This window comes from Prunus avium, chromosome 8, assembly GCF_965620075.1.
Source record: "Prunus avium chromosome 8, drPruAviu1.hap1.1, whole genome shotgun sequence".
In the NCBI taxonomy this organism is placed as follows: domain Eukaryota; kingdom Viridiplantae; phylum Streptophyta; class Magnoliopsida; order Rosales; family Rosaceae; genus Prunus; species Prunus avium.
Window position 1 is genome coordinate 23,307,586 of NC_142291.1, and position 16,249 is coordinate 23,323,834.

The 16,249-nt window shown below is 43.4% G+C and overlaps 1 protein-coding gene across 2 annotated transcripts; it reads left to right on the forward strand.

Annotated features, from left to right (window-relative positions):
* Positions 1 to 8,930: 8,930 nt before the first annotated feature.
* Positions 8,931 to 14,598, forward strand: ABC4 (UbiA prenyltransferase family protein). Of its 2 annotated transcripts, none has more exons than XM_088246321.1 (12): positions 8,931 to 9,128; positions 9,487 to 9,579; positions 9,861 to 10,107; positions 11,057 to 11,160; positions 11,674 to 11,745; positions 11,866 to 12,004; positions 13,094 to 13,200; positions 13,281 to 13,380; positions 13,474 to 13,512; positions 13,609 to 13,719; positions 13,852 to 13,917; positions 14,299 to 14,598. In XM_088246321.1, exons 2-12 carry the CDS (start codon positions 9,494 to 9,496, stop codon positions 14,431 to 14,433), a joined length of 1,206 nt encoding a protein of 401 aa, XP_088102447.1. In that variant the 5' UTR covers positions 8,931 to 9,128; positions 9,487 to 9,493; the 3' UTR covers positions 14,434 to 14,598. The 2 variants fall into 2 exon arrangements, with proteins under 2 accessions (XP_088102447.1, XP_088102448.1); XM_088246322.1 differs by having other exon boundaries at positions 9,494 to 9,579.
* The last annotated feature ends 1,651 nt before the right edge of the window (positions 14,599 to 16,249 follow it).

Here is a 16,249-nt window from a genome sequence, read left to right on the forward strand (position 1 = left end):
AATCTGAAATGGTTGATGCACTTGTATTAGAAAATCTAAATTGGGTGATGCACTTGTATTAGAAAATCTTGAATTGGTTGATGCACTTCACCAATAGATCCCACCAGCAGCCCTAGCTCATCTTCATGTCACCATGACCAAGCTTCCAACCAGAAATGATAGCTCATACCTAGCTCACCATGACCAAGCATCCAACCAGCACAAGCTGAGGTCAGCATGACCAGCAACTTCAAGGGCTTACAACTTGGGCTTCTCTTAATCAAATTAGGACTTTAAGCACTCGAAATTGAAGTTCGGAATGTCTTCTTTCCAGCCATATGTTATTTGGGCCAATCCAAGGTCGGAGGAAGAAGTTAAGGCCGAAACAAATTGCTAACTCATTTTCCGCGCTGATAAGATCCATCCTGAGCATGGTTCTGTGTTTGCTAGGTAACGGACTCCAGATTTATCCAATGGGGCTTAATTTTGGATATGTTATAGTACACACCAATTTAAACAACTTTCATGAAGAATGTGGCCTCATTCGAGCTATGTAGGTTGTTGAAACAAAGCTTGCAATATGACCTACGGAACTGGACTGGCAAGGGGCTGTAGCCAAAATGAGTTTGTCTTTAAGCTCTTCATCCATTCATCCAAATTAGGCCTTAACATGCTTGAATTGCATGAATTATGCTCTCTAAAGCCATCATTATTACCTAAAGCTCAATGAACTGAAAGATAAACACAAAAAGGATTAAAAGCACAAGTTTAACTCAAAAACATAACCAAATCATAAGCTAGAAGGGTACAAAATGATATACAATTATGAACCGATCAATAATGCCGCAACTTGGTAGCCGCGAAATAAAGGGCTAGGCATAGTTTTTCGATCGGTGAATAGTTCAATTCGGCCGTGTTGAGGGTGCGGCTTGGATAGTACACTGCTTGTTCGCGCCCAGACTCGTTGTTCTGAGCCAGCAGACAGCCGATAGAGCCCTCTGAAGCCGAAATGTAAAGCCTCAATGGTTTCCCCCTTTTCGGCGGCATAAGGACCGGCGGTTGGGACAAATATTTCTTGATGTCGTCGAGGGCCGCCTGATGCTCTGCTCCCCATACGAACCGTTCAGTGTCTTTGAGTTTGAGCAAGGGAGACAACGACCGAATTTTTCCCGCCAGATTGGATATGAAACGCCGTAAAAAGTTCACCTTACCGAGGAAGGACTGGAGCTCCTTCTTAGTCCTCGACGGAGGGGCCGCCATAATGGCCGTAGCCTTATTTTTATCTACCTCGATTCCTCGTTGGTGAACCAAGAAACCGAGGAAATTCCCGGCGGTGACACCAAAAGCACATTTCTTCGGGTTCATTTTTAGGCCGTGCGCTCGCATCCGGTCAAAAGCCTGTCGAAGATGTCCTACGTGGTCGGCTCTGGACGGGGACTTTACAACCACATCGTCGATGTAGACTTCAACGGTTCGGCCTATAAGGTCGTGAAAAATAAGGTTCATGGCTCTCTGGTATGTCGCGCCGGCATTTTTCAGCCCGAACGGCATGACCACCCACTCATAGGTTCCGATTGCTCCTGGACATCTGAACGCCGTTTTGTGAACATCTTCCTCGGCCACAAAAATCTGGTTGTAACCCGCATGGCCGTCCATGAAAGACAGGAGTTCGTGCTTTGCGGCTCCGTCCACCAGGAGATCTGACATAGGCATGGGATATTCGTCTTTGGGGGTCGCGAGGTTCAGATTTCGGTAATCGAGGCAAACCCTCAAAGCCCCAGACCTCTTCAAAACTGGTACAATGTTGGCCAGCCATTCAACGTACCGGGCCGATCGTATGAAGCCGGCTTTAAGGAGCCGTTCAATCTCCTCCTTGACCCTAAGCTGTACCTCGGTCGAGAAACGCCTTGGCGGCTGTTGGAAAGGCTTGAACCCCTCCTTGATTCTTAATTCGTGCTCGACCAAACTTCTTGGCAACCTAGGCATCTCATGATAATCCCAAGCAAAACAATCCTTATATTCATGGAGCAAGCCGATAACCTCGGCTGCTAACTTCGGATCCAACAGATGGCTTACAAAAAGAGGCCGTGGTTCGGCCTCGGACCCTACATTAATTTCTAACAAAGGGTCTTGGATTTTAGGGTAGTCATCCTCCATTTCGGCGGGCGCCGTTTCTAGGTCGTCCAAAGTCAATGCGTCCGTTTCGTCCGCTTCGTGGAGGAATTCGATCAGGTTGATTGGTGAATTTGGCCGTAAGGATTCCGCCGCCCAGTGTTCCAGCAGACGCTCTACCCAATCCCTCACGGCCGCTGACCCCTCTTCTTTAGTGGCCTTGTCTGTCATTTAAAGACTGATGAGGTCGATCAACACTTCGCGCGCCGAATCCTGTCGGATATTCTCGGCGCCTAACTCCAGCACTTTCTGGGCCGTCGTTCTGGTTGGTCGGCCGTTTGCATCGTGGCCGGTGAGGACAACCCATCCAACATCGTCGTCGTAAATCCGAGCTTGCACGGCGTTGGCCTCGAAAGGTTTTTCGTCGGTCGGGTGTATAGACACCTTTTGGCCGTCCCAGAAGAATAACAATTGGAAAAGGGAAGACGGTATACACCCAGATTGATGGATCCAATCACGGCCGAGTAATATGTTGTAGTCGACGCTTGATTCGACCACGTAGAAGGCTGCGACCCTCGTCTGATCGGCCACGGTAATCTTTAAGGGCAATACGCCAATGGTTTTTGACTTATCGCCGACAAAATTACTCATGACCACGTCGCTGGGGATGAGGTCCTCCTTCGACTTGTCCAGCTTTCTCATCAAGGAATAGAGAAGGATGTTGACCGTCGCCCCACAGTCAACGAAAACCTTGGATATGGGCACACCCTCTATGTGAGCCGAGATATACAACGGCTTCAAGTGCCGGTATTTGTTCGGCTCGTCTCTTGGTATTACTTCGTTAAACGCGGCCAGCAATTCCTCCTTAGTTTTTAGTCTCTGATCAAATTGCTCCTCGGGCACGTCATCCTCTAAGCCGCTGGTCTGTCCTCCTGGGGCTGAAAACTCGAATGGCAGCACCAGGACCATGTTGATGCCGACTTCCTCCGGCTCCTGCGGGTTTCCCCTACCGGCTTCTTCTTCGGTCTCATAGCCATCTTTGGCGAGAGCCGTTTCCTCGACCATCTCGAGGATTCCCTCATATTCTTCATCGGAGATTCCTATTGTGGGGCCGTCCTCGGCTTCATGCCCGAAGAGAGGATCTCCGAAACCCTCGTCCATAAGCCTCACGGCCCTCGGACTATCGGTTGTGGACGCTTTGACCTCAGGGGGTTCTGAGGTTTCGACCTCCTTTTTGAGGGCCCGTCTAGCCTCTGCCAATGCGTCCCTGGCTGCTAGGTAATCGTCTAGGCGGCTTACTCGGCCCTTTTCCTCAGTCGTCAAACCAAAGAACGTGTCCGCCGGCGTCACAACAAAGTACCAGCGGAGATATTCCAAATCGCCCCTGCTGAAGGGGATTTTAGCCTCTAATCCGCCGAGGTTGGGCTCGTAACTTGGCAGGCCTCTTGCTCTGGACTCCTTGTTCACCTGGTATACGGCCTTAATGGCCGAGTCAGAACCGCTGGTGATGACGAGCGCTTCTGCCTTTGTGTTCTTGAGGGCCAATTCTACGATTTCTCGGCTCTCAGGGGTCATACCGTACAGATCCAAGGCCGAATGGTCCTTATGGAATTCTCTGAGGAAGGACAGACCGTTGGCCGAAAAAGGGGGATCCCTCCCGTGGTAGATGTCGACGACACCTTCGTCCGTTCTTTCCATGACCGCGGCCTTTGGCTGGGCTGAATTGGTTGACGAACCAAGGGGACTTTCGTCTTGCCTAGGGCGCCACGCCCTCAGAGGCTTGGTGCTGGCTGCTCTCACGGCCGGGGAGACAACTGGTTTGGATGACAGCCCGTCAGCAGTTGCCACTTTCTTTTGGCGTTTGAAGCCCTCGACCTCGGTTGTCTGCATCCTGGCCTGCTGAACCTGCCTCTGCATTCTTCTCAGCTGGGTTTTCGTCAGTGGTTCGGCCCTGCCCCCAGGCCGTGCATGGTACCAACGGTCATCCTTTATGACTGGTGGTTTGAAAGTTTTTATCGACCTTGGGGCGGCCTCTTCTTCATGGCTGGCCGAGGCGCTGGGGTTTTGTGGCCCTAGTCGGCTGAAAACAGCTCTGTTGGTCTGCTGTCGACCGTACTAACCACCGAATCTTTTTACGGTCGTTCGAGATGGCTCGGCGGCCTTCTTCTTGTTCTCCTGCGGCCCGGGCTGACCGATCTTACACTTGCATCATTCGCAAAGGACCGGCTCAAATTCAGCCAAAGGCTCCTTTCCTTTCGCCGAACTGCGAACTTCTCTATCCCCGACCGGGAGTTGGGCGTCAACCATGTTAACGACAGGTGGAGGGAACGGCTTGAAGTCGACTTGCATGGCCGCCTTCTCCGGAAACTGGAGCTTCTTCTCATCTATCAATTTCTGGATAACGTCTCGCAAGACAACACCGTTGTTGGTGTTATGAGACCAAGAACTGTGGTACTTGCAAAACGTTTTCCCTTTGAGCTCTTCGGGCTTTGGAGTCTTATGGCCGAAGGACAATTTTACCTTCTTCTCGGCCACCAGCAGGTCGAAGATAGCCTCGGCCCTTGTTAAATCAAAAGTGTATGCCTTCGTTTCCCGGATCGCGAACTTGGCGTCGGGGACCTTTGTGCGGCTATTGTCAGTTTTAACAAGCCCTCTGCAAATGAAGGGTTTGTCTATGCTGACTTCGGCCGAACTCATCTCGACCTCATCGCCCTCGGCCTCTGCGGAGCCGTCTGCTTCGGCGTAGCTGACGATGGGATTCCTGTAGTAGGTCCCCTTTGAGGCCGTCTTCTTCTGCATCTCCTCTTTCAACAAGGACGCATATCTGTCCACCTTGTTGGTCAAGTCATGCATGTCCCAAAATTCGATTCCCTGGAATTTCTTCCGGTATTCGAATTCCAATCCTTCCTCGGCCATCTTGACGAACTCCCTCTCTGGTAGGTTCGTGCGGCACCAATTCCTACATGTTTTGAACCGTTGTAGGTAATCGCGAGGTGATTCGTCCGATGCTTAGCTCATTATTGCCAACTCGGCGACCGTTATCTCTGGGTTGGTCTGATAGAAATGTTCGTGGAACACCCGTTCCATATCAGACCAATCCCTTATTGAATTCGGTGGAAGGTTTATGAACCATGAGAACGCCGCGTCGGTCAAAGAATGAACAAATAGTCAGAGTCTCTGAGCGTCCGAATCGGCCTCTCCCCGCTGGGCCGTGAAACGGCCGATGTGTTCAATGGAGGAGGTCTGCCCATCCCCAGAAAAAAGCATGAACTCTGGCAATCGATAGTTCCGGGGGAGGAGGATCCGGTCAATTTATGGCGGGTACGGCCTCGTGTATCTTGGCATGTCCGGCCGCCTCTGAGCTAGGCCGTCTTCGATCATCCGCCGGACATCTTCGAGCCGGATCCCTTGAGGTGGTGCCTCCTGTTGGGCTGCATACGGCCGCGTGGCCTGTAGCACCTCGTTCTGAGGCCTTGCCTGCTGGGCCATTTGAACAAAGGGCTCGGCCGGGATGACCGAGCTGGTTGATGCCAGATGAGCACCGTGGGTTTGACCAAGGTGCGAATGCGTTGTTGCTGGAACGGCCGACTCATAGTGAAGGTGAGAGCCCAACAGACACGACGACGCCTGCAAAGGTGGTGAGACGGTCAGGCTGCCCTGACCGTACTATTGTGATGATACGGCGGACGCGTTGCTTGGGCCAGGATGGGTGTGGACGGCGGCAGTATGAACTGAGCCGAGTGGGTGGATCGAAGGATGCGTGAAGCTGCCGTGCCCTAGTGATACGGCCAAAGCATGGAGCGGTCCGCGCGCTGTCTCCGCCGAGTAGGTTGGTCCAGAATTCATCCACACGGGCTGGGATTGCCCCGAGCTGTTTGTCGGTGGCAAAGAATGCTGGCCGTAGCCTAATGCTTGGTTGTGGGCCGAGACGCCGAGGCTGCTGCTTTCGCCGTAAGGCTCGATTCTGTCGCGCTCTTGGCTCCTCGGTCCGGCTCTGGGAGGTGTTGCGGGCGAGGCCACCGGCATCCTCTCCTGAAAGAGCGTTCGCAGTTCTGAGGAGAACCTGTCCATCGCGGCCATGAAGGATGTTTCTATCCTGTAGGCCTGCTTGGACATCAGTTCCTCCACCACTGCCTGTTCCTGCATGGATTCGGCCGTGCGATCCGTCGTTACTGGAGCGCCGGCCGAGATCCCAACCGTATGTTCGGTCTCGATACTTGTGATTGGTGAGGTGGACTCAGGAGTCTCAGAAGTCATTTCGACTGCTTTATTTTTGAGCTTTGCCTGTGCCCTAGTTTCCACCATAAGTATTTGACAAGAGTCCCACTGGGCGTGCCAAAAGTGTCTGCCGCGCAAATCTCACGGCCTGGATTTCCGGGCCGAGGGGATGTGCGTTAACACGCGGTTTCCTGCTTTTGGGTGCGGTGCGGTTGTGCGCGGGCGTGCCCGCACGGTCTACCATGCGTCGATGTGTTGATGAGTGTTGGATGAATAAGTGGTGCGCCTGTTTGAACTCGTCTTCCTAATCAAACGATTGTAGCCGAGAGAGGAACTGGTCTCGGCTGTTAGGTTCACGGCCTGAACTACAAGGCCGTTGAGTGATGGTGTTGGTGGTGGGTTTTGGGCGGTGCTCCGGCGCGCTGCTCAGGGAGCGACGGTCGTGTGATATATGGGGTGAGTGAACGAACAATAAGGATGGTACTCCGGCGCCTTGAAAATCAAGGGTCGTATGATATATTGATGAATAGATTTTCCTTACAATCTAACACTACTCCTAGGAAAGCAAGTAAAGATATTGAAAGTGCATTACAGGAAAAAATAAGTTGCTCCGTGGGAGGCTTTGTTTTGGTGTTGAACCCTTTGAATGTAGCTCGAGTCTTGTATTTATAGGAAGAGTCATTGGATGAGTAATCGAGGCTGAATTTACGCATAGTGGAGTCTGATTAGCGCAAGTGGGTGTCCAATCGACATTTAGGATCGTGAAGTATGGTGGTGTGACCCCAGAAATCCCGGTGAATCTCGACCGCCGCTCTTGATCGTGGGTTCTGAGCTTCTGGCCGTGGAGACGCATTTATGGCCTGGATAGCTGTTGAACCAATATCTCAGGCTGTTAGAATTTTTGTGAGAATGTCCACGTCTAATCACTATGATTCTCATCACCAAATCCTGACTTCAGTCACTTCCCACCTTCCCTCATGCATTAAATGCTTCTTTGTGGCCAATAGGTTTGCTGCATTAAATAGGCACTACTTCATTAAATGAAGCCTGGGACCCTGCTGTCACGTGACGATTTGCCTTTAATGCCTTGACCGAGATTTTGTTCGGCCTCGGCCTAGGCCTGCGCTTGAGGCCGAGATGATCATGCCCTGGCATTTCTTTTTTTATCTTTAGGAAGGCGAAGTACCCTGGCGAAACACTGCGTTTCAGTTTTTACGAACAAGTGTCAGGGCCGAGAGAAGGGGCTCCTTCGGCCAGCTTATGGCCGTGATTTATCAGGCACAAACAGGAAGTACATCCACTCTAGCCAACTTGACTAAGCCCATATCTTCTAAAGTTCCTAAAAACTTAACTGATAAGTAAACAATAAAATCCTACACTTTATAAGAACAAATATATTTTATCAGGAAAATAATATCCTACAAACCTATTTATTTCATAATAAAATAAAATAAATATAAATATTGCCAACAATTTACTTGAAAGCTGCTGATATAACATGAAAATCCCAATGATCAGCTTTTTCTTTTTTCTAGCACAAGACTTGACGCTTAAACATAATATTTTCATTTGACAAAAAAAAAAGCATAATATTTCGAAATGACTGGGCACGATCTGGTTCTTCATTAGAATCAAAACCTGAACCAAAAAAGAGCATCGGTCCAATTTAGGTCAAAAATCACTGGGAGAACTGAACCAATCCGGACCTGCCCGGTTCTGATTTGATTCTTGCCATTTTCTAGTTTGGGCCTTAGCCCAAAATTTTATTCAGTAAAACATACTGGAGCCCACTTCATTTCACTTTCTCCTATTTTTCAGCCTTATCTTGAGCCCATTAAAATTAATTTTTCCTAACACAACTTTTCAACCTTCATTCTCTAATAGGCCCAAGCCCAAAGTCATTATCCAGCGAAATTTTTAACACAACAAAAATAAATAAAAAAATGCAACCAAATTACAATCCAACACAGTATAACATAAATAATTACAATCCATCTTCAGAACTACAATCCTCCATCATAACAAATTATAATCCTGCCACATGTATTAAATATACAAATATAATACATAAAAATATATATATAAATATATCGGTCTAGTTTCTGGAGGTGGAAAATCGAAATTGGACCCATTTTTGTGCCGATTTTGACACGGTTTTTTCCAGCTCGATTTAGTTTTATTTTGTGGTTCCAATGCCCACCTCTAATATTTTCTTCTTTTGTGATATATTGCTAACTTTGATCCCTTTTTAATTTCATTTTGTCACTTAAATTGACAAATATCTTGTCCTTCATCATAACGAGAGGATTGCATCACTCACGGAGAGGACGGAGCGGTGTTGATGCCCAGCATATAAGGGTGTTTCTATTTTATTTTATTTTATAAAAAGTTTATACAAGCGTTAAAATTATTTACGAGACTAGAACTGAGTGGAAGAGAACGAACTCACTACCATAGACAACTGGCTCAACCCACGCCCTGCCAATGTATCAATTTTAGAATTTTTTTTTCTTTTTCTTAAGTTTTGTTTTTAGGGCAAAATTGGTTTTTTTCTTTTTCAATAAAGATTTTCCCTTTAAAAGAAACATAAAATCCAGCTATAATTATCTGATGTGGCATTTGGACAAACCAGACAGACAGATACTACAGTTATCTTATCCCATGCTAAGATTTTGTTGGCGACTCAGCGATGGTGAGTCTAAAAGACTCTGAAGTGAACTCTCAGGTAAATGAAGGAAGCTACTGAATCAAAAATAAGAACCCAAATATGATGCTGCAGTTGCTGCTTCTACAGCCTTGACCCCCCAGCTACAACCAAGGTCTTCGCTCCTACTTTTTCCTTGTTCTAGCAGAAGAGCTGTCTTCCTTTGTATTTGATCTTTTTTCTTTCTGTTGAGATTTTTCTATGTTTTAAACTATTTTATAGGAGAACGTTTGCTTACATTTTTTTAGTGTTCCAGCTCTAATCTATGCTTTTTTTAAAACTAGTTTTAAGTGAAAAGGCTTGAATGGGGTTGTGGGTTGGCTTCAAATTCTCTTCTTGGAATACAGAACACCAAAGTCTAAGCTTGCACTAGTCAGTTTGATGTATTTGTAGGCTGCTTTGGGTTATTTTGATGATTTAGTCATATACATATGTTTGTATAAGAATTACAATTATCTTTCCCTTGATTGTAGATAACAGATGGCAACCACATTCTGCAATCTTAACACTGGGTCTGGTCTGACAAAACTAAATGAGTACCACCTGAAGCAGATAGTCTCCAAAAGGCAAGTTCCAATATAATTAATTTTCTTCAATTTGGGTGCTTGGTTTTTGTGATTTCTTAGTCTGGATGAAAAGATAATGAGCTTTTTGTGAATCTGTTTTCCCTTTTTCTTGCTATGTGGTTAAGATTTTTGTCTTTAAGAAGTTGATATTATAATTTGCTTATTAGTTTCTTTTGAACCTAACTGCAAATAGCAATTCAGCTTAATTTGGATGTAATACGAATCGCTGACGTGTCTGATGTTACCCCGTTATCCAATTACTGACATTTCTCATATCTCAGGTCTTATGGAGGCTATGGAAGATTATCCTGTTTCTCCTGTAATGCTCAAAGAGTTTTCCATAGGGTTTGTAGAAGAGAATTAGAGGCCAGACAGTGGCAATATTATGGACAGGCTTTTGTCAACAATAAGGCGGACTATTCTAACACTATCCGTGAAGAGAATAAAGAAGAGGATATTTCTAAAGCAACCTTGATATGGAGGGCAATAAAGTTACCAATATACTCCGTTGCATTGGTTCCTCTCACTGTGAGTCCTTTTAATGCATAGAGCTCTGTTTCTACTAAGATTCATAAAGAGCATGATTGTCAGATTGATATGATGCATTCTTGATCAAGGGCACTACATTGAGATTCTGGCTGCTAAAGGGACAGTATAAAGTTAAAGTGAATAGATTTCGTAATTGGAAAATGGAACTCTTGTTCATTGTTTGGTAGTCCAAATTCTGATAAGATAGCCAGTGCTCTTTGTGAAGGATTTCTATGAAAGAAAAAAGGGTAAATAAATACTGACTTTTTTTCTCTTGTTTTATATAGTATTCATCGATACAGTCTTACTGTGTTTGCCAAATAGAAGGCCAGTCTAATACTTCTTGCAGATGTTGAGAAACACTTCATGAAAATTTGGAAAGCCTATCAATATAGGGAAAATATTGTGACTTAAGAAATCCTATTCAAAGAAGATGAACTCTTGAACATTGGTTTGGGAGTGAATCCAAATTTTCAGTTGTCAGCCGTAGAACTAGCGAAAAAGGAAAACAGATCATTTAAGAATTATCTGGAACGGATGTATATATCATAACTTCTTTTCTTTTCTTTTTTCTGTGGCTGAGACATCCAATGAGCATGTACGTGTATGATAACAGCACATAAGGGACTCAGTTCCACAAGAATGTGTCATTCTATGAGCATAAATTACAATTTTTCAGGTTTAACTCATGAATATATTGTGTCCTCTCTTTCATCACTTCCTCTTAAGTTTGAAGTATAGTACTCCTTGGGGTGCTTAGTGGCATAGCTCCTTCTCTCTTGAGTCTCTTACAGACACGTATAACCTTCGACATACAATTTTGTTTCCATTGCTTTTAATATAATGCAGTCATTTCTATTACACTTTTCGCTTTCTTCAATATGCTCTGAATGATATACACTTCCTTGCCTCGTGCTGACTATCTTCACCGACTTGCTTTCTTAAATAGGTAGGTAGTGCAGCTGCTTATTTGCAGACAGGCATGTTTTCAGCTTGGCATTATTCTGTTCTTTTGGTTTCCTCGGTTCTTATCATCACATGGCTCAACCTAAGGTATACATAGTAAATATTTCCCAGAGTAAGTTTGAGTATAACTTGAATCTAAGCAAGCTTGACCATAGATCTGAAATTGACAAATTATATTTCATGAGTTAGTTTTTTTGTGATGGACCAAATTTTCCTGCATCAACCACACAAGCATACTATGTTTTGGGGATGCATACTTACATGGCAGGTTAATGTAGTGGAAAGGCCATACAGAGTCCATTTCACAAAATGCATATGTTCATATAAGCTTTCTTGAGACATTGTAGATATTATATCCCTAGCATGATAACTTGCCACCCTACGGCCTAGATGGGTAGATATCGTATCCTTAGCATGAAAAGTGTGTTGGCCTAAAAAATGAAGATCAGTAACTAGACGCTCAGGTTATGAGTTTCTCCATATGATTTTGTTACACTCTAAGATGTCCACCATTGGCAGACTGCTCATTATCTTGATATCATAAATGTGTTTACTCCTTTCTTCTGGACTCTTAAAATTCTCGTATTCGTCAACTTGCAGCAACGATGTTTACGATTTCGATACAGGAGCTGATAAAGATAAGAAAGAATCAGTTGTAAATCTGGTGGGCAGGTAAATTTTATTTTTCTGCCCTCTATATTAGTGAATTTAGTTTGTCTGTTTTTCCCCCCAATCTTGTGTTGTCATGTCCAATATTAATTGCCTATTTTGTTTGGTAATGTGCTCCGTAAGCCGTACAGGCACTCTTGTTGCTGCCTACTTGTTACTTGCTCTTGGCTTTTTGGGGCTTGCTTGGGTATCTTTTGAGGCAGGAAATATGCGTGCAATATTATTACTCGCTTGTGCAATCATGTGTGGTTATATATATCAGGTATGTAGATTGATGCCTAAGAGATGAATTAAATTAATCTGAAAAAAAAAATTATGTATCTTTGATGATCTACTTTAGCAGACAAAATATTCAAGTCAATCTTGGATAGTGATGCAACACTCACAGCAGCATAATACATAGGAGTAATCTTTGGCTGTATGTGGAGTCTCACTATTCTTGGTATTTCCCCAATTTTTTGTTGCTTTGTAGTTATTTAAGATCTGGAGTTGTTAGTGTTTGTTCTATTATGAAAAAATTATGTTGTCGTTTGGAGGCAATCTTTCGGAAATTAACAATTTAAAGGGGAGAGTTCTCTTCAGGCCAAAAAATGGCAGAGAGAGTTCTCTTATATTGCTCTTGCAATTTGAGATCCTCATTTTGGTAGCTATGGAAACAACAAAAGCTTAGATGATACCAAAAGGATCTGATTAAGGACTGATCACTTTTTACCTTAACCGATCGGGGGCTCCAACGCTTGACAATGTGGCTAGAAAAGCACCCTCCTTATAAAACTGATCATAGGGGGATCATGCGAGCATGCACTCACGCACACGCATAAGAAAAAAAAGGAAAGGAAAAAGATCGACCCCTCGAGTCATAGTTGAATTAATTGCTGTGTTGATGAGGCTATGCATTGTTTCTGTGTCAAATTAAGTTCTGTGATTAATAGCAACTTAACCATAGAAGCTAATTTATTTAGTGCATTATTGATAGCAGGCTGAATTTCTGAGCATGTTTGGTAATGTTAAAGAAATGCATGTTATATTTGTGTGATTAAACACAAAAAAATGTAGTCAAAATATAAAGTGATCTACATTTTTTTTCTCGTGCTGAATGCTTGTTGAATGTTTATGCAACCAAATGTTGGCAATGTGACCAATTTCAACATTGGTACTAGTACCACTTCCAAGTTATTATCTTATTGATGTCGAACGTTTTCTCTTTTTTTGTTGTCTATATTTTTCTTTTCAATCATTCAATGCAAAATGAATTTGATTGTTCATAATGGCTTGCTTCGTGGCCAGTCATAACTTCCCAACTATGCATCGGAAACACCTTTTTACATCTTGTTCTAATGCTGAGTTGCAGTGTCCACCATTTCGGTTAAGTTACCAAGGATTGGGAGAGCCGTTGTGCTTTGCAGCATTTGGTCCATTCGCTACTACAGCTTTTTATTTATTGCAGGGAAGCACAAGGTTAAATAACTTGACCAAATTGCCGTGGTTTTGAATTTAAGTTTTGCGAGTTAGATAATTAATATTGGTTGTCTTGGCAGGGAAATGATCCATCTTCCCTTTACTGGTTCAATTCTTTCTGCATCAGTCCTTATTGGCATAACAACAGCCTTAATCCTGTTCTGTAGTCACTTTCATCAGGTAGTTTTCATTTTCCTATTTCGAGAAATCTTTGGGCTCTCCAGGCTTATTGTATTTCAGATACATAGCTGACATGAACGTCATGCCACTCAGATTGAAGGAGACAGGGCTGTAGGAAAAATGTCCCCTCTGGTACATACACTTAACTGAGCCCTCATATGTTTAAACCTTAATGAGATCATGTACCGTCGGTCTGATTGTTTTATTTGTATTTGCATTGGTATACAGGTTAGGCTTGGCACGAAAAGAGGATTAGTGGTAGTGAAGTTGGCAATTATAGGACTCTATGTTCTCACTTTCACCTTTGGTCTAAGCAGCGCTCTCCCTTTTACTTGTATTGTAAGTTATATGTAACTATTAAATTATATGCTTATTGGTGGGGACTGAAATTGAGATTTCTTACTGTCATTTCTGCCTAGTAGTTGTTTCTATTCTATATATCCGTCTGAGTTTGAGGATGGCTTCTTTCAGTTTCTATGTGCCCTGACCTTGCCAATTGCAAGACTGGTGGTCAGCTATGTTGAAGAAAACCACAATGTAAGTACTAAACTTGTGTAGAACAATGGCAAAAAGAAAATTTGTCGGACATATGCGTAGAATTTAAATTGCTCTTCATTCTGTTCTCACTGGTATATGATTCCTACTGCATACAAAGGTGCATGAAGATGCAGTTAACTGAAAAATAGGGTACAGTGTCATTCGTGTTACTTCACTCGTCTCCGAAACTACAGGAATGACACAATATGTTTGTTTTGCACCATGATTAGTAGGAAACTGGACCTGTTTGAACAGTGCACCGACGAGCTTGGGGCTGGCGAAAATATGACCTTAAATCTGAAATTAAGGAATACATACATCTTACAACTTCCCCTTAAACTGATTTCACATTTGCTTACATGAATTTCCTTTTTCTTGCAGGACAAACATAAAATATTCATGGCAAAGTATTACTGTGTGAGGTTGCATTCTTTATTTGGAGCTGCATTGGCTGCTGGACTCGTGTTACCGAGAATGGTCCCTAAAATAAATATCGCAAGGTTGGGATTCTCATAGAGTGTTTCAATTTCTCTGAATGTGTAGACGTAGGGACGATATGCCAAGTTTTTTGGCTTCAGAGACAGAGTTATGGCTCTAGGCAATATGCCTGTATTGTATGCACATCTTTTTTTTTCAAGTTTCCCATGCTATAGAAGAAACTGTGGCAATGGCAGCAGCAAACACTGAAAACACACTGGATAAAATTATGCACCTTGGTTCCATATTAAAATATTTCCCTCCTGAAATGTCAAGTTTAACGCCAAGAAAAATAGCTTTTAAAAGAACACTTTTAAGACTAATGGATTTAGCAAAGGACTCATTAGTGTAGTGATTTGGAGTAATTGCTCATTCAAGCAAGGTTCTGGGTTCGAGTCTTAGCATCCGTGTTATGTATGTGAGTTTAGTGTATAATCGCCCCTCTTAATAGGAAATATCCTAAAATAAAATAAAATAAAAGACTAATGGATTTGAAAAGGCAATTACATGACTAAAGCAATTTTTTTCTTCTTTTCTAGCCACAAATTAAAGCAATTAAATTAGCCCTATGAGATCGAGGTTGACTGAGAGACGTTGTGTCTAAATATTTGTTTCTAAGTGATGCTGTCGTACGTTGTTCCCCTTCTCTCTCAAGGGTCAAATTGCTTGGTGATCAAGTCATGTCTTTACTTATACGCCTTTTGTTTTGTCTGCATCATTATTGACCATATCAACTGTCACATCACATGGTCAGTTTTGTTCGTTCAATTCAAATAAAATTAAATATTTTTTAAATAACACATATAATTGGTAGCAAATAATATACAAATTAAATCTGTTACACGTGACATGCTAGGTTCCTTTTCCTACATGGTTTAGGATTAGGGTTATTTCTAGGGAAACTAGGGTTGAGATGCTTTATTTGATAGTTTCCTACGCCGTTTAGGATTGTTGGGGGATTGCATATAAATAAAGTGTCAAAGCCTGCAAATACGTACCAGTACTAATTGTTGGTGTGTTTTGAACAGAGAAGAGAGAAGATTGAGTTTTTGAGTGTGAGGAAATTAAGGAGCACTGCATATGGCGGAGGCAAAATCATCAACCTTGGATTCAGAATGGCCCCCAAGCCACGTTCTACATTTGATACTAGAAAAGTTGATATCAACCTCCGACAATATCCGGTTTGGCACAGTTTGCAAGCATTGGCGATCCGTAGCTTTGGATCAGAAGCCGCGACCCCTCAAATCATGTCACAAACAGCTTCCTATATGTACTGATCATCACCGAAGACGAAGACAACCGCGACGCCAACGGCGGAACTAGCAATAAGGCTTCTATAGATTGCGGAGGAGTCAGAATTCAGAGTCTCGTTGAAGTTGTTTATTAAACTATATGTAATCAGGGTAGGAATGGTATTGATTCCCTATAAGTTGTTTATTAAATTCCGTGTGAATTGGAATTGAAACCAATTTTATTATTAAAATGCCCTTGTTCTAGATAAATTATTTTATAGAAAATTCTTGTTGGGTTTTATTGGATGGAAAATTTGGAATTTTAAAAATTGTGTGGGATATATTGAGTAAAAAAGATGAATTCCTGATGAGTTCATTCTCCAAGAATTATAATACTACCTCCCACCAAGAGTCTCATTCCTCCAAAATCAGGTGTGGGCCTGCTTGTATTTTCATTCCTTCATGTGGAGAAAAACATAGTTGCGACGGGGTCCCTTATTTTGTTATCACCGGCCAATAATGTTATGTCACGTAGAAGTGTTATCATGAGTGTGTAGCGTTATTGGTTGGGATGGCAAAATAAAATAGTGATATCCTCGTTTCATGGAAGTATTTCTCCTTCA

What these genes read in the sequence shown, in the direction of transcription:
- ABC4 (XM_088246321.1), top strand. Translation starts at nt 9,494, where the DNA reads ATGGCAACCACATTCTGCAATCTTAACACTGGGTCTGGTCTGACAAAA. An exon ending in ATCACATGGCTCAACCTAAG is followed by an intron (nt 11,161 to 11,673) that starts GTATACATAGTA and finishes GTCAACTTGCAG; the next exon opens with CAACGATGTTTACGATTTCG. An exon ending in TCTGTAGTCACTTTCATCAG is followed by an intron (nt 13,381 to 13,473) that starts GTAGTTTTCATT and finishes CATGCCACTCAG; the next exon opens with ATTGAAGGAGACAGGGCTGT.